The 24,423-nt window shown below is 45.7% G+C and overlaps 1 protein-coding gene and 1 long non-coding RNA gene across 8 annotated transcripts in view; both read left to right on the forward strand.

Annotated features, from left to right (window-relative positions):
• Positions 1-24,423, forward strand: part of LOC118365441 (myocardin-related transcription factor A-like) — a 49,867-nt gene that overhangs the window by 9,772 nt on the left and 15,672 nt on the right. For 4 of the 7 annotated variants that reach the window (XM_035747645.2, XM_035747651.2, XM_035747646.2 and 1 more), the window contains 2 exons: positions 700-896; positions 16,339-16,404. In XM_035747645.2, coding sequence (XP_035603538.2) covers positions 737-896; positions 16,339-16,404 — 226 coding nt within the window. In that variant the 5' untranslated portion in view covers positions 700-736. Of the gene's footprint in view, positions 1-699; positions 897-13,106; positions 13,744-15,982; positions 16,129-16,338; positions 16,405-24,423 lie in introns of those variants that run through there. The other 3 variants (XM_035747650.2, XM_035747652.2, XM_035747653.2) reach the window with 3 other exon arrangements.
• On the forward strand, positions 20,384-24,221 carry LOC127914498 (uncharacterized). Its single transcript, XR_008088638.1, has 3 exons — positions 20,384-22,808; positions 23,016-23,144; positions 23,437-24,221. It is a non-coding gene; the product is annotated as an uncharacterized LOC127914498 (long non-coding RNA).

The following is a 24,423-nucleotide window of genomic DNA, read 5'->3' on the forward strand; positions in this document are numbered from 1 at the left end:
CAGCAGCAAAATTAACTGCTGCACCAAATTCTGTTAAACATGGCTATTTAGATATGCTGCTGTTTTACCTGCTGAGAACTGCAAATAAGTTTAACAATGAATGCATTATGAGTAAAGCTCACCACATGACTAATGCAAAAATGGCATGTGGATACAGACTGCATTCCATCAAGTCACATTGCTATTTAGTGTAGGAGACCGTATCGGTACACACTGCTAAGTGACAGATTAGCTGGAGGTTGGCAAGAGCACCTTTGTGGCCCATCAGTAGCAAGTTGAGCGCTCATTCCAAGGCTATGTCTGTTTTTAGGCTGCTCCTCTGAATCCGTTAGCGTGTGATTTTGTACATTTCTCTGCATTGGGTGGTGTTTATGTAAGGCGTTGCCATGGCAAGGAGCTGGTCCTCTGCAGTATTGGCTGGGCCCAGTGTTTCATCTGCGGTCCTGCCTGTTATGGTGGGTTGCCATGGGGATGGGCTGGTCGTTCTGCAGCTAGACCCATTAACCTATTGGATTAGGGCTCATACACTCTGTCAGGCTAGTGAATTGGAGGGGAGCCCTGGGAATGTGTCAGGCAGATGATGTAAGGCAGGAAGCAGTTGGGGATACAAGTAAAGGAGGGATGTTCTAGCCAGTTTAGTAAGATGGCGAGAGACTTCTAGGCAATTTTGATGAATGTGTTATTTTGTTTCTCTCTCAGGTCTGTCCATCAGCCACCCTCTGTCCCCCCTGCGATCATGGAGGCCCAAGCAGGGGAGGAGCCAGGCCCAAGTGGTTCGGCTCCTGCATCGTCTGACTCCGCCCCCAGCCCACATAGCGAGGCAGTGACCAATGAGCTGCAAGAGCTGTCGCTGCAGCCCGCCCCCAACCTGCTGCCCCTGAGAGACAGGAAAAACGGTGAGTGCCCGTTCTGATTCCAGGCAACTGCTATCAAGCCCACTGATGAGATTAAAACCCAGGTGGACTGATGCTATATGGCGCGAAGACTTTTATCAGAAAGCTACTGGTATGAACTGTAGAAAATGAAAACCAAGACTGCAGCTATGAAGTATGGACAGGTTACTCCGTCTGAGGCTCTGTGTTGTGTAAACACTTGTATAATGTAGGTAGAACTGTAGAACTGTTACAGTTTGCTCTCATAAATCCTCTCACTTGGCACAGTATCCACAGTGGTCTCTGGTCAAGGAGGGAGAGTTGTATGGCAAATTTGTTAGAATTCTAGCTGAAAGAGCTCAATGAGGGGGATGAGAGTTGTATCTTACTCATTGGCACTCTGGGTCAAAGGGTACCTGAAATGCAGTTTGAAAAAGTGCACTTGATGAAGAGGAGTAGAAGCTGGTGTGCAGGAATAAAACCCAGCTGAACTTGAGCTTCTCTCATTAAGTCATGAGGAGGAAGAGCTTGTGTATTAAATTATTTTTACAGATATGAGGAAAATAGGAACGTGTGTGTGTGTGTGTGTGTGTGTGTAGGCAATAAAGTTTAAACGTGGGGGCTACTCTCTCCTTTTCAAATCAAAGTTTTTTTATTATTTATTTGTCACATGCGCAGAATACAACAGGTGTAGACCTGACAGTGAAGTGCTTACTTACAGGCCCTTTACCAACATTGCAATTTTTAAGTAAAAAATAAGTATTAGGTGAATAATAGATAAGGAAATAAAAAACAACAGTATAAAGACAGTGAATAATAACAGTAGCGAGGCTATATACAGTAGCGAGGCTATATACAGTAGCGAGGCTATATACAGTAGCGAGGCTATATACAGTAGCGAGGCTATATACAGTAGCGAGGCGCTATATACACAGTAGCGAGGCTATATACACAGTAGCGAGGCTATATACAGTAGCGAGGCTATATACAGTAGCGAGGCTATATACAGTAGCGAGGCTATATACAGTAGCGAGGCTATATACAGTAGCGAGGCTATATACAGTAGAGGCGCTATATACAGTAGAGGCGCTATATACAGTAGCGAGGCTATATACAGGCACAGGTTTGTCGGACTAATTGAGGTAGTATGTACGTGTAGGCATGGTTAAAGTGACTATGCATATTTGATAAACAGAGAGTAGCAGTAGCATAAAAGAGGGGTTGGCGGGTGCCATTTGAATACCTGTTCAGAAATCTTATTACTTGGGGGTAAAAGCTGTTGAGAAGCCTTTTGGTTCACAGATTACAATTCTGAGCAACACAGTCAGCAGCACTGGAAACATTGAAAAGCCCTTTGTTCCACCAAATCACACTAGCATCCTAAACCACAAGCATCTCAGCGAAGGGGAGCTGTGAGACAAGCAAATGTTAAAAAGAGCAGCATGCTCTCATGAGCAATACAAGTCTGAGTTAATCGTGTTCACTTTTTCCACTCATCTCACCCTTTCCACTCATGCGATCATCAAATGCTGTGTGAGTTTACATAGTTAACATTTTATTACCGCAGCCAAAGCAGCAAACTGCAGCTCTAACTTTGTTATCCCCGAGCGTACACGCCCATGCTCAGTGTTGTAGTAGTGAACTGCATGTAGTTCAACTTGTCATTTAACTCCATTTTGCAGTAGCTTGGTGGTAGTTGAACGCAATTTTTTGCCTTGAAGCTAGCTAGCTACATTACTTTTCAGCTAAAAGATGATATATATATTTTTGTTAACATTTTAAAAACTTTTTTTTATTTATCTAGGAAAGTCAGTTAAGAACAAATTCTTATTTTCAATGATCTGATATTTCAGATTTAGATATTATTATTTATCACAAAGTACTTTGGATGTAATTAACCTCTTGTTCAAAGTAACTTTAGTTCAGTAAACTATATTTTTCTTAGGGGTAGCTTTAATGTAGCTTATCTTCTTCCAGTGTGAAGTAATTGGTAGCTTGGTAAACTATATTTTCAGAGTAGCTTCCCCAACACTGCACATGCTCAGTTATTTTCAGATTTTAGAGGTTACATACTTGTCCCAATATTTCACTGAAGTGCAGGCAGCTCAACATGGCTGTTTATTGACAAATTTGGCCCGGGTCCAACCACCTTGCTATGGAAGAGGCCTGAGAGATCAAGTGTGTAGTGGTTGTCGAGGTACTGCACTCACACCCAGACCGCAGTTGTAATTCAAAACACAGCAGGGCTCGACACTGCTGCCCTGACACTGTGTTCTACTCCACTCTGATCTCCATCTTGCTCTGTGACTGAATGTTCACCAATGGATCGCATGCTAATCGGGGTGTGTGGGTGTCGGTGTACGTTTGCCGATAAGCACGCACACATAGGCTCCATTATGAGTGAGCATGCTCTGCACGTTTAGTCTGCTGTTCTGACAGGTGAGGGGAGGAGTGTGAAGTGTCTGTAGGGAGTCAGGTGTGATTAGGTGCCTGGGTCATGTTTAATAGGTCACGGCACACCACAGATAAACCTTTTCTAATGGGAGGCAGACATCTGTGCTCTTAATGAACTAGTTCAGCTAGTTCCTCCACGTTTAAAAATGTCTCCTCCTGACACTTCCACACAGAGCACGGAGTTGATTCTCAGCATAGACACTGGACGTCTGTTTATTTTAATTTTTAACCGAAACCTACAATATACTTGCAGTGAAGCCGCTCAACAACTACATCATACCAGTCATCCAACAGACACCCATTCAGAGCGACACACAGAAGTATCCAGGGTCAATGCCCTGCTCACAGGCACGTTGATAGATCTCCCATTAGGCCAAAAAAAAACGTGAACCCGAACCCTCCAAGACGTCTGTTTCCTTGGAAACAAATGTCTTCCTGGCGTTTATCTGTAACACTCGAGGAGCCTTATGTAAGCAGAGAATAATTAAGCGATTGATTGATGTGTTTTTCTATAATTGTGGGTGTTGGCATGTGGATTTTTGGATAATTGCAGCCGACAGTTGTGTTCTCGACGTAGATGTATCCTCAATTCCTTATCTGTTCATATTTTGATATGTTGACACATCAAGGCTGTCAAACGAGAGGAGGAGGAACAGAGATTAATTGAAGGGGATGACTGGAAGGGAGGAAACAGATAATGAACGAGGGGCAGCAAAGAGAGATGAGATCAAGAGGCATTTAAAGTCCACTGCTATGAGTCTAAATGTGTTTTTTTTCCCCAACTGTGAAACATTAGTGGAAAACCTTGACACCTGAACCATATAGCTGACCTCATGTACCGTGAATGTGATTGACCAGGAATAAGGGACGTGACACTCGTGACAGTAAGGATGACTGCACCAAGAGTTCATAAGAGTTTAATCACCCTGAATTCCTATGTCCCCTACTTGCTCTTCCATCTCTGGCCCTGAACACATGCTGCCAGATGTACACAGCAGCTGGATTGAACATTGTGGACCACTAAAACTATCAGTGTTGTTTGGGATGATACACGCTGCCATCTTGTGGCTGACAGAAACACTACAACTGGCCATACAGCATTAGAGGAAGGACAGGGAACTGAAGTACTGTGGCACATTACATGGACATTTGCATGTATGCAACATGTCCTATGTCTCAGGAGATGAGGTTCATTTTCAAAGCTTGGAAGTTCTCTTCATGTAATCGAAACGTCTTTTTCAGTTTTAACTTGGGTTTTTATGTGTTCAAATGCACTGAGGATATTGAACAGGTTCTAGATCTTTAACATAAGATATGTGTGGAGTCAGGTTGTGTGTGTGCAGGGATATCTGTGAGTAACCCTAGCCGCCGTCTGCACCAGTGAAGGGTAGCTGGATATAGCCCCCATAGCCAGCTGGCCTACTATTTAAAACAGTCAGCCCGAGGGGAAGGCTTGGTGGGGGGGTGCTCACATTCTGGAGCCCAGGCCCAGAGAGAAGGATTTAATTTGAGACTTGTTTACCCCACACCCTTCCTCCTGAGTAAGACCTCGATGAAGAGGTGTGAAGGCAGCAGCAGTAACTGTTTGAATGTGGACTCCATCTTGTTTCAAACACAGAAGGCCCCACCAGATACTGAGACGCCAGGGCCCAGTTTCCCAAAAGCATATTAAGTTCATGGTTAGAACCTTCGTAGTAGCATGGTTAGATTTCCAAGCTGTTTCCCAAAAGCCTTGTTACTAAAGTTGCACCTCTTTATTTACCGACGGCCTCATACCACTCTTAACAGCTAATTGCGTCGTTAGATGCATTTGTTGCCCTTCTGCTTCACTTTATACACAGATCTCCGCTAAACATAGAAACAATATGTTTATCTGTCTCTGTGACCGCAGATAACATCGGAACAAAGTTGACTACAAATACAAAGTTGCCAGTGTTTTTGTAATTGTTACAAACAAGTGAAGGATAAAACGATGCTTCAAATGAACACTGAGATGCATACAGTATAGGCTCTAGTGAATGATGACAATTATTAATGTCTGTTACCTCTGGCTCTGAAGATCATAATTTCTCCTCAGCGATGTCCTAGCATTTCCATTTAAAGAACCCCCCCCCCCCTCAAGACCGCTTCTAGGAGATGTGATTATTTTACCTCCCTGACTGAGGGTGCTTGGTCACACCAAACCTGCAGGCTAAATGCATCTTCTGGGGTTGGTTATGAAACAGCTGGTAGGTGAACTACCCCTGCTGGGACTACCAGAGGTCAACTCTATGTACAGTTTCCTCCTTTCAGAAGTCATAAGGCTTCAGTACTTTATAACCATGTACAGTAGGATCGGCAAGTAGCCTCACTGAAGAGTGTTTTTCTCTAGCTATATCAGCAAGGAATTGATTGGATTGTTTGGCAATAGCGGGAATTGGTTTGCATTTAGTACCGGGCTATGGGCTGATTTTGACCCTAGATTCTTAACTTACAGTTAATTTGACCTTGACCATGTATATTTCTGAACATAAACATCACTAATCTAGTAGTCAGAGGATGCCCACAGGGAGCTCTATTTCAGTCTGATTAACATGGATTATTACCACTTTCACTGAAACAGCAGAATGCGACTTTAGGTATTTTGGATATGCTTAGAGCCCCTGTGAGTTATTAGCTTTTCCTATCAACAGTATTTATGGCTGACATAAACACACATACACACACACACACACACACACACACACACACACACACGAAAGAAGGATTATCCCTGCAAGCATATGGTTGGTGCCTTATCTGCAGCAAGGGGGATCAGTCTTGATTCATTTTCCCCTTCCTTGTCAAAGTGAGCTTTGCCTGAGGATTGTGCACCCTGATTCCAGTGTCACACACACACACACACACACACACACACACACACACACACACACACACAGTTTGTGGGCATCTGTAAATAGTCTCTTATGTTCACCTTTATTGTGGCCAGCTCTCTAAAGCTAGGCCATTAGACAAATCTGTTCTAAAACACAAAGTGAATGCCAATAATAATCAACAAGCACTTCCCTGGGGATTTCCTCGACCTCACATAGTTCTTTGTTATGACCCTCAGGCTACTTCCCAACTTTATTTTAGCTCACCTGATCCACCATTTAATTGAATACAAATGGTAACTTTGGCAGTACATACGGCTGTAGGATACATTTCTGTTTTTAAATGTCTGTTTTGGCAGGTGTTTGTACTTCATCTTTAGAAAATTATTTTAAGGCTTTGATTAGCATTGATGTTTTAATGAGAAGTGGCAGACCACAACGTGTTTCACATTTTAATGTTCTAACTCTCTGTCACTGCCTAGCAAATGTTTTGCTTACGAAAGTCGAACGGTGAAGACCGAAACCGTGAAAGACCCAGTCTTGGCTTTGGGACAACACATGTTTCTGTTTGGGGATCTGTGTGGTGGCAGTTTCTTCTCTGGGGCCATTATGCTGTCTGCCTACATCAGGGGTACTGTGTGGGGCCATTATGGTGTCTGCCTACATCAGGGTTCTGTGTGGGGCCATTATGGTGTCTGCCTACATCAGGGTATTGTGTGGGACCATTATGGTGTCTGCCTACATCAGGGGTACTGTGTGGGACCATTATGGTGTCTGCCTACATCAGGGTTCTGTGTGGGGCCATTATGGTGTCTGCCTACATCAGGGTACTGTGTGGGACCATTATGGTGTCTGCCTACATCAGGGGTACTGTGTGGGACCATTATGGTGTCTGCCTACATCAGGGTACTGTGTGGGACCATTATGGTGTCTGCCTACATCAGGGGTACTGTGTGGGACCATTATGGTGTCTGCCTACATCAGGGTACTGTGTGGGGCCATTATGCTGTCTGCCTACATCAGGGTACTGTGTGGGACCATTATGCTGTCTGCCTACATCAGGGGTACTGTGTGGGGCCATTATGCTGTCTGCCTACATCAGGGGTACTGTGTGGGACCATTATGGTGTCTGCCTACATCAGGGGTACTGTGTGGGGCCATTATGCTATCTGCCTACATCAGGGTACTGTGTGGGACCATTATGCTGTCTGCCTACATCAGGGGTACTGTGTGGGGCCATTATGCTGTCTGCCTACATCAGGGTACTGTGTGGGGCCATTATGCTGTCTGCCTACATCAGGGGTACTGTGTGGGACCATTATGGTGTCTGCCTACATCAGGGTACTGTGTGGGACCATTATGGTGTCTGCCTACATCAGGGGTACTGTGTGGGACCATTATGGTGTCTGCCTACATCAGGGTACTGTGTGGGGCCATTATGCTGTCTGCCTACATCAGGGGTACTGTGTGGGACCATTATGGTGTCTGCCTACATCAGGGGTACTGTGTGGGGCCATTATGCTATCTGCCTACATCAGGGTACTGTGTGGGACCATTATGGTGTCTGCCTACATCAGGGGTACTGTGTGGGACCATTATGGTGTCTGCCTACATCAGGGGTACTGTGTGGGACCATTATGCTGTCTGCCTACATCAGGGGTACTGTGTGGGACCATTATGGTGTCTGCCTACATCAGGGTACTGTGTGGGACCATTATGGTGTCTGCCTACATCAGGGGTACTGTGTGGGACCATTATGGTGTCTGCCTACATCAGGGTTCTGTGTGGGGCCATTATGGTGTCTGCCTACATCAGGGTACTGTGTGGGACCATTATGGTGTCTGCCTACATCAGGGGTACTGTGTGGGACCATTATGGTGTCTGCCTACATCAGGGTTCTGTGTGGGGCCATTATGGTGTCTGCCTACATCAGGGTACTGTGTGGGACCATTATGGTGTCTGCCTACATCAGGGGTACTGTGTGGGACCATTATGGTGTCTGCCTACATCAGGGTACTGTGTGGGGCCATTATGCTGTCTGCCTACATCAGGGTACTATGTGGGACCATTATGCTGTCTGCCTACATCAGGGGTACTGTGTGGGGCCATTATGCTGTCTGCCTACATCAGGGGTACTGTGTGGGACCATTATGGTGTCTGCCTACATCAGGGGTACTGTGTGGGGCCATTATGCTATCTGCCTACATCAGGGTACTGTGTGGGACCATTATGCTGTCTGCCTACATCAGGGGTACTGTGTGGGGCCATTATGCTGTCTGCCTACATCAGGGTACTGTGTGGGGCCATTATGCTGTCTGCCTACATCAGGGGTACTGTGTGGGACCATTATGGTGTCTGCCTACATCAGGGTACTGTGTGGGACCATTATGCTGTCTGCCTACATCAGGGGTACTGTGTGGGGCCATTATGCTGTCTGCCTACATCAGGGTACTGTGTGGGGCCATTATGCTGTCTGCCTACATCAGGGGTACTGTGTGGGACCATTATGGTGTCTGCCTACATCAGGGTACTGTGTGGGGCCATTATGCTGTCTGCCTACATCAGGGTACTGTGTGGGACCATTATGCTGTCTGCCTACATCAGGGGTACTGTGTGGGGCCATTATGCTGTCTGCCTACATCAGGGTTCTGTGTGGGACCATTATGGTGTCTGCCTACATCAGGGTACTGTGTGGGGCCATTATGGTGTCTGCCTACATCAGGGTACTGTGTGGGACCATTATGGTGTCTGCCTACATCAGGGTACTGTGTGGGGCCATTATGGTGTCTGCCTACATCAGGGTACTGTGTGGGACCATTATGGTGTCTGCCTACATCAGGGGTACTGTGTGGGACCATTATGGTGTCTGCCTACATCAGGGTACTGTGTGGGACCATTATGGTGTCTGCCTACATCAGGGGTACTGTGTGGGACCATTATGGTGTCTGCCTACATCAGGGTACTGTGTGGGGCCATTATGCTGTCTGCCTACATCAGGGTACTGTGTGGGACCATTATGCTGTCTGCCTACATCAGGGGTACTGTGTGGGGCCATTATGCTGTCTGCCTACATCAGGGTTCTGTGTGGGACCATTATGGTTTCTGCCTACATCAGGGTACTGTGTGGGACCATTATGCTGTCTGCCTACATCAGGGGTACTGTGTGGGGCCATTATGCTGTCTGCCTACATCAGGGTACTGTGTGGGGCCATTATGCTGTCTGCCTACATCAGGGTACGGTGTGGGCCATTATGCTGTCTGCCTACATCAGGGTACGGTGTGGGCCATTATGCTGTCTGCCTACATCAGGGTACGGTGTGGGCCATTATGCTGTCTGCCTACATCAGGGTACGGTGTGGGCCATTATGCTGTCTGCCTACATCAGGGTACTGTGTGGGCCATTATGCTGTCTGCCTACATCAGGGGTAGTGTGTGGGACCATTATGGTGTCTGCCTACATCAGGGTACTGTGTGGGGACATTATGGTGTCTGCCTACATCAGGGGTACTGTGTGGGACCATTATGGTGTCTGCCTACATCAGGGGTACTGTGTGGGGCCATTATGCTGTCTGCCTACATCAGGGGTACTGTGTGGGGCCATTATGCTGTCTGCCTACATCAGGGGTACTGTGTGGGACCATTATGCTGTCTGCCTACATCAGGGGTACTGTGTGGGGTCATTATGCTATCTGCCTACATCAGGGGTACTGTGTGGGACCATTATGGTGTCTGCCTACATCAGGGGTACTGTGTGGGGTCATTATGCTATCTGCCTACATCAGGGTACTGTGTGGGACCATTATGGTGTCTGCCTACATCAGGGTACTGTGTGGGACCATTATGGTGTCTGCCTACATCAGGGTACTGTGTGGGGCCATTATGCTGTCTGCCTACATCAGGGTACGGTGTGGGCCATTATGCTGTCTGCCTACATCAGGGGTAGTGTGTGGGACCATTATGGTGTCTGCCTACATCAGGGGTAGTGTGTGGGACCATTATGGTGTCTGCCTACATCAGGGTACTGTGTGGGGCCATTATGCTGTCTGCCTACATCAGGGTACTGTGTGGGCCATTATGCTGTCTGCCTACATCAGGGGTAGTGTGTGGGACCATTATGGTGTCTGCCTACATCAGGGTACTGTGTGGGGTCATTATGCTGTCTGCCTACATCAGGGTACTGTGTGGGCCATTATGCTGTCTGCCTACATCAGGGGTACTGTGTGGGACCATTATGGTGTCTGCCTACATCAGGGAACTGTGTGGGGCCATTATGCTGTCTGCCTACATCAGGGGTACTGTGTGGGGCCATTATGGTGTCTGCCTACATCAGGGTACTGTGTGGGGCCATTATGCTGCCTGCCTACCTCAGGGTACTCTGTGGGGACATTATGGTGTCTGCCTACATCAGGGTTCTGTGTGGGGCCATTATGGTGTCTGCCTACATCAGGGTACTGTGTGGGGCCATTATGGTGTCTGCCTACCTCAGGGTACTGTGTGGGGACATTATGGTGTCTGCCTACATCAGGGTACTGTGTGGGGACATTATGGTGTCTGCCTACATCAGGGTACTGTGTGGGGACATTATGGTGTCTGCCTACATCAGGGTACTGTGGGGGACATTATGGTGTCTGCCTACATCAGGGTACTGTGTGGGGACATTATGGTGTCTGCCTACATCAGGGTACTGTGTGGGGACATTATGGTGTCTGCCTACATCAGGGTACTGTGTGGGGACATTATGGTGTCTGCCTACATCAGGGTACTGTGTGGGGACATTATGTTGTCTGCCTACATCAGGGTACTGTGTGGGGCCATTATGGTGTCTGCCAACATCAGGGGTACTTGAGAAATGGTAATCTCCTAGGGGGCAAAGGTCCGGATGGAAATTGTCATTTATCGGCATAGTAATAAACCACCACCTCTCAACCCACGTGACCCCAACCCTCTTGTTCACAACCAACCCTCTTGTTGGCGTAAAGAAAATCTTGCAGTTTTAAAGCTAATTTCCCACAATACTACACATTTTGCATGGGGCAGAGCATTTTATTTTGTTGCTGTTTAAAGCAAATGTTATACAATTCTACAAATGTTTCCATATCTTATGTGTGTTTTATATGATACCAGGGGTCAAAGCTTGACCTACTTCCAAAAAATAAACTCGGCAAAAAAAGAAACGTCCCTTTTTCAGGACCCTGTCTTTCAAAGATAATTAGTAAAACTCCAAATAACTTCACAGATCTTCATTGTGAAGGGTTTAAACACTGTTTCCCATCAATGAACCATAAACAATTAATGAACAAGCACCTTAATGGTCGTTAAGACACTTACAGTTTAGACGGATGGCAATTAAGGTCACAGTTATGAAAACTTAGGGCACTAAAGAGACTTTTCTACTAACTCTGAAAAACAGAAAGAAAGATGCCCAGGGTCCCTGCTCATCTGCGTGACGTGCCTTAGGCAAGCTGTAAGGAGGCATGAGGACTGCAGATGTGGCCAGGGCCATAAATTGCAATGTTTGTACTGTGAGACGCCTAAGACAGCGCTACAGGGAGACAGGACGGACAGCTGATCATCCTCGCAGTGGCAGACCACGTGTAACAACACCTGCACAGGATCGGTACATCCGAGCATCACACCTGCGGGACAGGTACAGGATGGCAAGATACACCAGGAACAAACAATCCCTCCATCAGTGCTCAGACTGTCCGCAATAGGCTGAGAGAGGCTGGACTGAGGGCTTGTAGGCCTGTTGTAAGGCAGGTCCTCACCAGACATCACCGGCAACAACGTTCCCTATGGGCACAAACCCACCTTCGCTGGACCAGACAGGCCTGGCAAAAAGTGTTCTTCACTGACGAGTGGCGGTTTTGTCTCACCAGGGGTGATCGTTGGGTTCGCGTTTATTGTCGAATGAATGAGCATTACGAGGAATGTACTCTGGAGCAGGATCGATTTGGAGGTGGAGGGTCCGTTATGTTCTGAGGCGTTGTCACAGCATCATCGGACTGAGCTTGTTGTCATTGCAGGCAATCTCAACGCTGTGCGTTACAGGGAAGACATCCTCCTCCCTCATCTGGTACCCTTCCTGCAGGCTCATCCTGACATGACCCTCCAGCATGACAATGCCACCAGCCATACTGCTCGTTCGGTGAGTGATTTCCTACAAGACAGGAATGTCAGTGTTCTGCCATGGCCAGCGAAGAACTCTGATCTCAATCCCATTGAGCACGTCTGGGACCTGTTGGATCGGAGGGTGAGGACTAGGGCCACCCCCCCCCCATAAATGTCCTGGAACTTGCAGGTGGAATAGTGGGGTAACATCTCACAGCAAGAACTTGCAAATCTGGTGCAGTCCATGAGGAGGAGATGCACTGCAGTACTTAATGCAGCTGGTGGCCACACCAGATACTGACTTACTTTTGATTTTGACCCCCCTTTTGTTCAGGGACACACTATTCCATTTCTGTTAGTCACGTCTGTGGAACTTGTTCAGTTTATGTCTTGTTGAATCTTATGTTCAAACAAATATTTACACATTAAGTTTGCTGAAAATAAATGCAGTTTACAGTGAGAGGACGTTTCTTTTCTTTTTTTGCTGAGTTTATATTTATTTTGTAGGCTAGACCACGGCCTGTATTGACCCCGTTCTGGGACCGGATCCAGACTGCAGTCCACCAGTTGAATATGGGGCATCTAGATTGTGCACAAAGCTCACAGGTGTGCACTTTTGTGTTGGCACTAATGAGCAGAGGTCCCAGGTGCCAAGGGGGAAGTATTTGATTGCGGTTAGGAGGAAAAGGTTTAGCTGAAGTGTGTCGGTGTCTGTCAATGGCAGAGTGAGTGGGTGCAGCAACAGCTGTGACGGTGCTTGATCAAGGATTCACAGGCATTTGACACACACTCACAGACCCACACACTCACCTCACTCACTCGTCTGGCTGCAGTAGATACTGGCTCTTGAAACTCATAGCAGCTGTACATTTCCACGTTCTACATTTCTTTTTTTCCATCTTTTTAATTTGGTTTTGTTTTTTCAATGAGATTTGGGCATTTTTATTAACTATTCGGAACTTTGTTTTCTAAAAAAACAAGAGAAAGAGAAGTCAGCGAGAACACAGTTGTGTATAGAGCACTTTATATGGACTTTTGGAAAACATCAATCTTCTCATGATTTTTGTCATTTGCACAAGGACCATTTCTATTCTAATGCTCTTATTTCGGTCCGTCGGGCGACATCCTGCATTAATATATTTAGCAGAATCTCTGTGACTTTTCCAGGCGATATCACACACCTGATAATACATATTGACTGGACTGTATTGGACAGAACTGAACAAAGAATTCTATTTTTGTTACGTTTGAATGTTTTTGGACATTATTTGATGGGACCACAGTCTTTCAGTAATACCTATTTATTGTTTTGAACCTGATCACCATGCTGGACACCAACCCGTCCCTTCACACAGACCCCACCTCTTTTGGGCACCCTCCAATCAGCAACAGCATGGATAAGCAACGCATACGATTGGAGTTAGAACGCCGGGCTTGTCAGAGCCTGAGGGAAGGTGGGATTCATATTACGCACACATACACACAAAATCTTTATAATAAGAGATGTGGAAGATATGGTTTCGTTGATATCTTTGTTTGTATATATTTTGAAACAGATCTTTTTGATATAGCATCATTATGGATAATTATTTTCCTTACTCTTCCTTACTTGGCTTTTGTTTCATAGCTCTCCACAAAACACACCCAGCTTTACAGTTGAGTTTTTCTCAGTGAATCGTGTGTATTCAGTTGTGCTGCTCAGGCCGGCTGAGTGGGTGTCTGGTGTCTTTCGGGCTGCTGGTCAGGTACTAAGTGGACCTTCTGGCCCCGGTACAGATGGGGCAGCGCCAGGACTCTGTGCCCAGTGGACAATGCTCAGGCACCTGTGGGTGCTGCCAGGGCCGTGACACCAACTGAGTTGGAGCAAAAAGAGCCTGGACAGACTTAGTCGTGACACACTGAGAATCTCACACTGACTTTTAGAGAAACATAAATGTGCTGTGAGGCAGATACGCTGGTCCACTGAGTTAAGGTGAGGAATACTGAGACTAATGAAGATACTGTGTTACACACAGAGACCGGTTTAGATACTAAGACATAGATGGACGCTGGGGGGAAAACCGGGACAGGCTTGAGACACTGAGATGGACTTGGAACCATTGAGACAGACTGTGATTTACCGAGAGGTTATTTGCACCGAGACGTACAGTCGTTCAGAGACACTGTATGATGTGGTAACCCAAAGGCACCTGCCTTGGCAGCCGGTTTGACTTCACAGCGTTTCAAAGGTAGACAGCATACCTTGGCCCTGATTGAGGAGGGTGTCTGTTCACATGTGTCCCCTCATTCAGCCAGGCCGAGCCCAGGCCTTAGATTTCTGCTTCGGAGCAGTTTGAGTGTCGGGTGATTTACAGTAATATTCCGTGTAACTCAACAGGCTGGGCCGGGCAGAGAGATAGAGTTCCCAGATATTACAGTGTGGTACACAAATAGAAACCAGCAGGGAGAGGATGGGTTTCATCTCAGGGTTGGGATGGAGGGAAGGGAAGGTTTTGCAAATATTCTCAAACAAGTAAACGATTGAATAGGCGATTGTAGAAAAAGTGCACAGGAAGTTTTGAAGTGACGCACAATCCATAAATTGAGTACAAAGGGAGTTATGGAGAGGGACAGGTGGTAGGAAAATGTCATGTTCTCGTTTTACATCACATTAAGTAAGGTACAGAGAACGGTAATGAATTCCAATTGTGGCATTTCAGAGTGAGCATTTGCCTAGAAAATATTCTGTATAAGCACCTGGCATCATTCCCCTGTCGGTCCTTGGCACAACCAGCAAACCATCTGCCACTGGAAGAGTGTCTGTGATTGTGCCCCCCGGGACTATTGGGAGTGCTACGTCAAGCGCCCATATAAGAGAGAAGAGGATGATTTGGCCCAGGCGGCGACAGCCAGGACTGTCAGAAATGTTGACGCTGGTCAGAGATGTGAAAAACCGTGGAGGCTGAGCTCGGAGAGACTGAGACCATGAGAAAGAAGTCCCACATCACCCACACTGATCTCACTCTGACCTATTAGTCAGTATGCTTCCCTGTGGTTCACATGCAGGTAGCAGACCAGCTACAAACACAACTACATCAGGAGGTGCACACAAGCATCACTTTGTGTACAGTACAATGGACTGGTCCAACAATCATACTCTCACACATGAACACCAGGCCACATACTGTATGGCTATGTATTATACAGTAACAGCTTAACTTCCCCTCACATGTACAGTATCACATCTCTAATTTCATGAAAACCACTTATGCGTGTACTGAGATGTCGGTTTACTTTACCTCACATCTGACAGGAATCACTTACATGAGTTCACTCAGCTCGCTGTGGCTGAAGTGTAAACACGAGATAGCAATGATGATGTGATGCAGAGAACATGGTCTCCATCACTAGCTTTCTGTGTTCCTTCTATAGGCTTGGTCCAGCTGAGATTAGGCAGCTGTTAGCAAGACACATTTATTCATGTCATATACATTTAGTCAGTACAGAAGTATTACCATTTATCTGTACACATACTCCTCTCAATATAACACCTCATTCTATTTTGAATTGTGAGTGGTGAATGTGGGCCTTCCTGTTTTTACAAGAAGTCCTCTGTGCATTAGCATTGTTCAAGCCATGCGGAAGTGTCGCTCTCTCTATCTCTCTCCGTGTGGTAGAAGTTGTCAAAACGCGACAACCCGGCTGCTGTTTGAGTGTAGAAACAGGAAGCGCGTGTGTGTGACAGGGACCATCTGCCCGCTATTTCTCCTCCCTGCCTCTGATGATAACCTCTGTATCGGCTGTCAGACGACTGTGGGAGGAGAGAGGAGAGAGCGAGGGCCAGAAGAGCAGTGAGTAGGGTACTCTTCAACTATTGCCTTCAACCTCTCAGAAAGATGCACTATATTAATTTACAACACGGCTGTAACCGGCCTTGTATTTCCTCCCAAGGAGAAGAGCACGGAACGGAAACTGTCTGTAGGGCATTTGGGCTTTCACTATTGGTTGTTGCCCTGGCTGGTTCTGTCTGTAGTGTACTCACCTGACCTCTTGCTGTCCCTCTTATGCAGTGCTCCAGCTCAAACTCCAGCAGAGACGGACCCGTGAGGAGCTGGTCAGTCAGGGGATCATGCCACGTAAGTAACTCTCTCCCGTCCGTTAAACTGCCTCATCCCCAAACCAATCTCCCCTTCCTCTAGCTGCTACCTCACCTCATTAGTCATTAGCTTGCTTTTCAAAGTGAATGGATAGCTTGTTGACCTATCCTCACGCCCATAAGAATCAGTAAAGCTACTCCATTGTAGTCACCTCGCTTGTTTCATAACAGGCACTTAATATACAACAGTATAGTGTCTTACATGGCTTTCAATGCTTTGCTTCATGTTCTAAGGTTCTAGAGATACTGATGATTATGCATGTGGTTAAATCGTCTTTTTTTCTGAGAAATGTCATTGTCAGTCTCCAAAGCAAAGTGCGCCGAGCTCCTTCCTCTGCTTCTGACTTTTTGAATTCTAAACTCATTCAGTGTGTACTGGGGTCTGTATGTTTAATTCATTGCCACATTTAATTTTGAGCTGTTACACTTGTTCTGTTCATTGCACAGTCGATGAATGTTTACATTGCTAAGATAGACTTCCTCTCTGTTTCACACGAGTTAGTTCCAGGAACCTTTTTTTTTAAAAACCAATTTACATCCTCTAACTATATTTAGTACAATATCAGAATGCGCCACAGAACACATTCTGTTTGTTGTAAAATGCATGAAATTTGGTGTCAACATAGTAAATACAGAGGACCTGATCTATGCCCAAATATATGATTCAACTCATTGTTTGTGAACTACAGCTGTTTCTGTATTGTACTATGGACACATGGGGTTACCGTTTTATTTGACACATTTCATGAATAAAGTCATGTAAATATGTTCAAATGATCAGATCTTAAAAGTTGTATAGATTGCCTAGACCTTATATTAGGGATGGATGATATATCGGTGAACATATCGCAATCGGCCGATATTTGCTAAGAATGCCGGTATTGGCCGATGTCTAGTTTAACGGCCAATGTACAAAACCGATGTCAAAGCTGACGTGCATACCTATATAACCAAGGTACATGAAGTAATGACGCCACGTGAAATTTGACGCAACACAGCATTCCTAAACTAGCCCACAATGTCTGCTGTGTGGAGCAAGTAGTCAAGTAGTCATTTGAAAGAGTAACAAATCGAAGGCGAAATCCATTCAAACCAAGACAATGGAATTCATTGCCCTTGACAATCAATCGTTCTCTGTCGTGGGTAATGTTGGCTTTCGCCGCCTGGTCAAGCACCGGTACACACGACCAAGTGCGCTATTTTTCAGATGTTGCCCTACCGGAGTTACACCGTAATAGCGTCACTGCTATTAGCTTCACAACATGCATACTATGGAACGCCATTTGGGTCTTTGCATGTCAGAAAAGATAGTAGCACCGTCAAAGCTGCACAAAAAAGTCAGCAAACACCTGACCACGAACGATGTATTTACAATACCGCGTTGGTAATAACGCATCATTTGTTTGACCGCAACTTCTTGGGTAGCTAACTTTAGCTTGGTAAATAGCTCGCACCAATACAACCAGCCTGAAAACAATGACCAGTAAAAACTGCAATCATTTTCATTATTCTTAGCAATGATTTAGGAATCCTTGTGAGTAGGTTTTAGCTAGGTTGCCTCTTTGTTGTTTGCCTATTGAAATTGAACTTCAGTTCTTGAAAATAAATAAATAGCTAGCCAGCTACCTAACCCTGTTGCCCAAAGCTAACGTTATAAGCAGCCAGCTAGCTTCATCCGGTTAGTGAAGATTGACCGGACCGGGTTATGTGTTGTGAAGCTAGCCACAATAAGGATTAGGCATAATAGTGGAATTTGCAGTTTGCCTTCAAAATAAAAGTATGTCATTGAGAGTGATGCAAATTAATACAAGTAGTAGAATTATTCCTTTTATTTTGAAGGCTAACCGCAAAGTCCACTTTTGTGGCTAATCCTTATTGTGGCTAGCTTCACATAGATGGGTCCGACGACCATTAATCAAATAAGAACTGTCTTATAAATTAGTTATTTTAGATGACACATAGCTATATAGTTAGTTAGCTAACTATAGCTACTGAAACAGGTTGTTGTGTTATTTGACATGTATCTTTTTGACACGCAAAGACCCAAACGGCGTTCCATAGAATCCCAATCACAGCCGGATGTGTTACAGCCTGGATTCAAACCAGGGAGTGACGCCTCTTGCACTGAGATGCAGTGCCTTAGACCGCTGTGTCCATGTGTGTGTGAACTATTCAACTGTACTATAATGCTTAAAAGGCAGCAAAAAACATTTAAATCTGTATCGTTGTTTTTTTTTTGCAAGGAAATATTGGATATCGGTATCGGCCAAAAATGTAATATTGGTGCATCAGATATTGATATATACAGTGGGGCAAAAAAGTATTTAGTCAGCCACCAATTGTGCAAGTTCTCCCACTTAAAAAGATGAGAGTCCTGTAATTTTCATCATCTACACTTCAACTATGACAGACAAAATGAGAAAACAAAATCCAGAAAATCACATTATAGGATTTTTAATGAATTTATTTGCAAATTATGGTGGAAAATAAGTATTTGGTCAATAAAAAACAAGGAAGATTCCTGGCTCTCACAGACCTGTAACTTCTTCTTTAGAGGCTCCTCTGTCCTCCACTCGTTACCTGTCTCTGTACCTGCAGAGACAGCAAGGGCGGTTTGTTGCTCCAGAGCCTTTCTGTTCACCTTCCCACTCCTGGGCCAGACTACACTCAATCATATGACCCACTGAAGAGATGAGTCTTCAGTAAAGACTTAAAGGTTGAGACCGAGTTTGCGTCTCTGAAATGGGTCGGCAGACCGTTCCATAAAAATGGAGCTCTATAGGAGAAAGTCCTGCCTCCAGCTGTTTGCTTAGAAATTCTAGGGACAATTAGAAGGCCTGCGTCTTGTGACCGTAGCGTACGTGTAGGTATGTACGGCAGGACCAAATCAGAGAGATAGGTAGGAGCAAGCCCATGTAATGCTTTGTAGGTTAGCAGTAAAACCTTGAAATCAGCCCTTGCTTTGACAGGAAGCCAGTGTAGAGAGGCTAGCACTGGGGTAATATGATCACATTTTTTGGTTCTAGTCAGGATTCTAGCAGCCGTATTTAGCACTAACTGAAGTTTATTTAGTGATTTATCCGGATAGCCGGAAAGTAGAGCATTGCAGTAGTCTAACCAAGAAGTGAAAAAGCATGGATTAATTTTTCTGCATCATTTTTGGACAGAAAGTTTCTGATTTTTGTAATGTTACGTAGATGGAAAAAGCTGTCCTCGAAATGGTCTTGATATGTTCTTCAAAAGAGAGATCAGGGTCCAGAGTAACGCAGAGGTCCTTCACAGTTTTATTTGAGACGACTGTACAACCATTAAGATTAATTGTCAGATTCAACAGAAGATCTCTTTGTTTCTTGGGACCTAGAACAAGCATCTCTGTTTTGTCCGAGTTTAAAAGTAGAAAGTTTGCAGCCATCCACTTCCTTATGTCTGAAACACATGCTCCTAGCAAAGGCAATTTTGGGGCTTCACCATGTTTCATTGAAATGTACAGCTGTGTGTCATCCGCATAGCAGTGAAAGTTAACATTATGTTTTGAATAACATCCCCGAGAGGTAAAATATATAGTGAAAACAATAGTGGTCCTAAAACGGAACCTTTGAGGAACACCGAAATTTACAGTTGATTTGTCAGAGGACAAACCATTCACAGAGACAAACTGATATCTTTCCGACAGATAAGATCTAAACCAGGCCAGAACTTGTCCGTGTAGACCAATTTGGGTTTCAATCTCTCCAAAAGAATGTGGTGATCGATGGTATCAAAAGCAGCACTAAGGTCTAGGAGCACGAGGACAGATGCAGAGCCTCGGTCCGATGCCATTAAAATGTAATTTACCACCTTCACGAGTGCCGTCTCAGTGCTATGATGGGGTCTAAAACCAGACTAAAGCATTTCGTATACAGTGTTTGTCTTCAAAAGTATGTGCATCGGTGCTGACAGGTGTATAACATCGAGCATGAACAGCTATACAATCTCCATAGACAAACATTGTCAGTAGAATGGCCTTACTTAAGAGCTCAGTGACTTTCAATGTGGCACCGTCATAGGATGCCACCTTCCCAACAAATCAGTTCGTCAAAGTTCTACCTTGCTAGAGCTGCCCTGTTTAACTGTAAATGCTGTTATTGTGAAATGGGAAATTCTAAGCGCAACAACGACTGAGCCACTAAGTGGTAGTTCGCACAATCTCACAGAACGTGACCGGCAAAAGTGCTGAAGTGCGCAGCTCGTAAATAGAATCTGTCCTCGGTAAGAACGCTACTTGCCCAAATGGATAGTGCCCATTAGTTGCAGTGAAGAGAAATCTTAATGCTACACCATACAATGACATTCTAGACAAAACTGTGCTTCCAACTTTGTGCCAACAGTTTGCGGAAGACCCTTTCCTGTTTCAGCATGACAATGCCCCCGTGCATAAAGCGAGGTCCGTAAAGAAATGGTTTGTCGAGATCGGTGTGGAAGAACTTGACTGGCCTGCACAGAGCCCTGACCTCAACCCCATTGAACACCTTTGGGATGAATTGGAATGCAGACTGCAAGCCATTCCTTATCAGCCACAAGACCCCACTAATGCTCTTGTGGCTGAATGGAATCAAGTCCCCACAGCAATGTTCCAACATTTAGTGGAAAACCTTCCCAGAAGCGTGGAGGCTGTAATAGCAGCAAAGGGAGGACCAACTCCATATTAATGCCCATGATTTTGGAAGGGGATGTTTGACGAGCAGATGTCCACATATACAGTGCATTCAGAAAGTATATAGACCCCTTGACTTTTTCCACATTTTGTTACGTTACAGCCTTATTCTAAAATTGATTAAAACAATTGTTTCCCTCATCAATCTACATGTTTCCCTCATCAATCTACACAACCACCCAATTTATTCAAAATTAAAAAACGGAAATATCTAATTTACATAAGTATTCAGACCCTTTACTCAGTACTTTGAAGCACCTTTGGTAGTGGGTATGATGCTACAAGCTTGGCACACCTGTATTTGGGGAGTTTCTCCCATTCTTCTTTCCAGAGCTTCTCAAGCTCTGTCAGGTTGGATGGGGAGCATCGCTGCACAGCTATTGTCAGGTCCAAAAAGTGCTGTAATTTCTTAACAGTTCACCTGATATGAATGAAAATATCCTCAAGTGAAAGCTGACAGTCTGCACTTTAACCGTATAGTCATTTGTATCATTTCAAATCCAAAGTGCAGGAGTATAGAGCCAAAATAAGAAAACATTCTTCACTGTCCCAGTAATTACGGATGCACTGTATATACAGTACCAAAAATTAAGATCTGATCATTTGAACAAGACATTAACTCCATGTGTCCAAAGGCTAAATATAGTACAAAATCAAAACCTCATATTGTCGACAAATGCTTTGGCCGGTAAAAAATGTCCATCAGTAAGCTCAGAGAACAAGTGAACCAAAGGAAATTGTACATTTCCGTTATGGACATGAATGGTTTCAATCCGATTGGGTTTATGAGTAATAAACCCGTAGCAGACATGTTTTTCTTTTGGCATTTCATTCATTGTCTTATGGTTTGACACAGACCACCTTAGTGTTTAGACAATTATTTAACAATGCCTATTGTCCATTCTTTTGGAGTATTAGAGAAGAAACAAATTCAAATCGACTCCTATTAGTAATGTGGAGACAAAGGGTGCTGTTGAATTTAGTCACACTCTGTTCAGACAGTGTTGTAGTGGCTGTCAGACTTGGCTCGAGTAGTCATTTGTGTTGTCATCTTCAATGTCTTCCATCCCTGGGCACTCTTCATTAACCTTTGCTGGTAACAAGTGAAACGGCACACAGTGTTGTGTGCAGCGGGATTGAATTCAATGTGCGGCCAACACAAAAAAGGCTTTCATTTCCTTCTTCTACTAACAGCCCTGATACGTTGGAAAGCACAGTAAAGAAATATTCTGAGTGGTTAAAATGAAACCGTGTTAGACAGTCACAGTAGCAGCTTTGTTGGGCTGTGTTGCTCAACCTTATTATATCTGCTATTGCTGCTTCTCTGTTATGTTTACTTCTCCTTTCTTACGTTGATCAGAAGAGAACCCCAGTCTGCATGGGGCCAGACTAAGCAACAAGACCAGGGTCTCATTCAACATAAGAGAGGGAGGATGTTGGAGAGAGTGCAGAGGGTATGAGGAGATGGCAGAGAACAGAACAGGAGAGGAGAGGGTGAGAGGGGATGGCAGAGAACAGGAGAGGAGAGGGGGTGAGGAGATGGTAGAGAACAGGAGAGGAGATGGCAGAGAACAGGAGAGGAGAGGCTGTGAGGAGATGGTAGAGAACAGGAGAGGAGAGGCTGTGAGGAGATGGTAGAGAACAGGAGAGGAGAGGGTGAGAGGAGATGGCAGAGAACAGGAGAGGAGAGGGTGAGAGGAGATGGCAGAGAACAGGAGAGGAGAGGCTGTGAGGAGATGGTAGAGAACAGGAGAGGAGATGGCAGAGAACAGGAGAGGAGAGGCTGTGAGGAGATGGTAGAGAACAGGAGAGGAGAGGGATGGCAGGAGAGGAGAGATGGTGAGAGAACAGGATGGAGGAGAGGGTGAGAGGAGATGGCAGAGAACAGGAGAGGAGAGGGGTGAGGAGATGGTAGAGAACAGGAGAGGAGATGGCAGAGAACAGGAGAGGAGAGGCTGTGAGGAGATGGCAGAGAACAGGAGAGGAGAGGGTGAGAGGAGATGGCAGAGAACAGGAGAGGAGAGGGTGTGAGGAGATGGCAGAGAACAGGAGAGGAGAGGGTGAGAGGAGATGGCAGAGGAGAGGAGAGGCTGTGAGGAGATGGTAGAGAACAGGAGAGGAGAGGGTGAGAGGAGATGGCAGAGAACAGGAGAGGAGAGGGTGAGAGGAGATGGCAGAGGAGAGGAGAGGGTGAGAGGAGATGGCAGAGAACAGGAGAGGAGAGGCTGTGAGGAGATGGTAGAGAACAGGAGAGGAGAGGGTGTGAGGAGATGGCAGAGAACAGGAGAGGAGAGGGTGAGAGGAGATGGCAGAGAACAGGAGAGGAGATGGCAGAGAACAGGAGAGGAGATGGCAGAGAACAGGAGAGGAGATGGCAGAGAACAGGAGAGGAGAGGGTGTGAGGAGATGGCAGAGAACAGGAGAGGAGATGGCAGAGAACAGGAGAGGAGAGGGTGAGAGGAGATGGCAGAGAACAGTAGAGGAGAGGGTGTGAGGAGATGGCAGAGAACAGGAGAGGAGAGGGTGAGAGGAGATGGCAGAGAACAGGAGAGGAGAGGGTGAGAGGAGATGGCAGAGAACAGGAGAGGAGATGGCAGAGGAGAGGAGAGGGTGAGAGGAGATGGCAGAGAACAGGAGAGGAGATGGCAGAGAACAGAGGAGGTGTGAGGAGATGGCAGAGAACAGGAGAGGAGAGGGTGTGAAGAGATGGCAGAGAACAGGAGAGGAGAGGGTGAGAGGAGATGGTAGAGAACAGGAGAGGAGAGGGTGTGAGGAGATGGCAGAGAACAGGAGAGGAGAGGCTGCGAGGAGATGGCAGAGAACAGTAGAGGAGATGGTAGAGAACAGTAGAGGAGATGGTAGAGAACAGTAGAGGAGATGGTAGAGAACAGTAGAGGAGATGGGCGAGAGGAGTTGGCAGAGAACAGTAGAGGGGATGGCAGAGAACAGTAGAGGGGATGGCAGACAACAGGAGAGGAGAGGGTGTGAGGAGATGGCAGAGAACAGTAGAGGAGATGGCAGAGAACAGTAGAGGAGATGGTAGAGAACAGTAGAGGAGATGGTAGAGGAGATGGCGAGAACAGTAGAGGAGATGGGCGAGAACAGTAGAGGAGATGGGCGAGAACAGTAGAGAGGGTGAGATGATGGCAGAGAACAGTAGAGGAGATGGTAGAGAACAGTGAGAGGAGATGGTAGAGAACAGGAGAGGAGATGGTAGAGAACAGAGAGGAGATGGGAGAGAACAGTAGAGGAGATGGGCGAGAACAGTAGAGGAGATGGGAGAGAACAGTAGAGGAGATGGGAGAG

Source organism: Oncorhynchus keta, chromosome 32 (assembly GCF_023373465.1).
Source record: "Oncorhynchus keta strain PuntledgeMale-10-30-2019 chromosome 32, Oket_V2, whole genome shotgun sequence".
Taxonomy (NCBI): domain Eukaryota; kingdom Metazoa; phylum Chordata; class Actinopteri; order Salmoniformes; family Salmonidae; genus Oncorhynchus; species Oncorhynchus keta.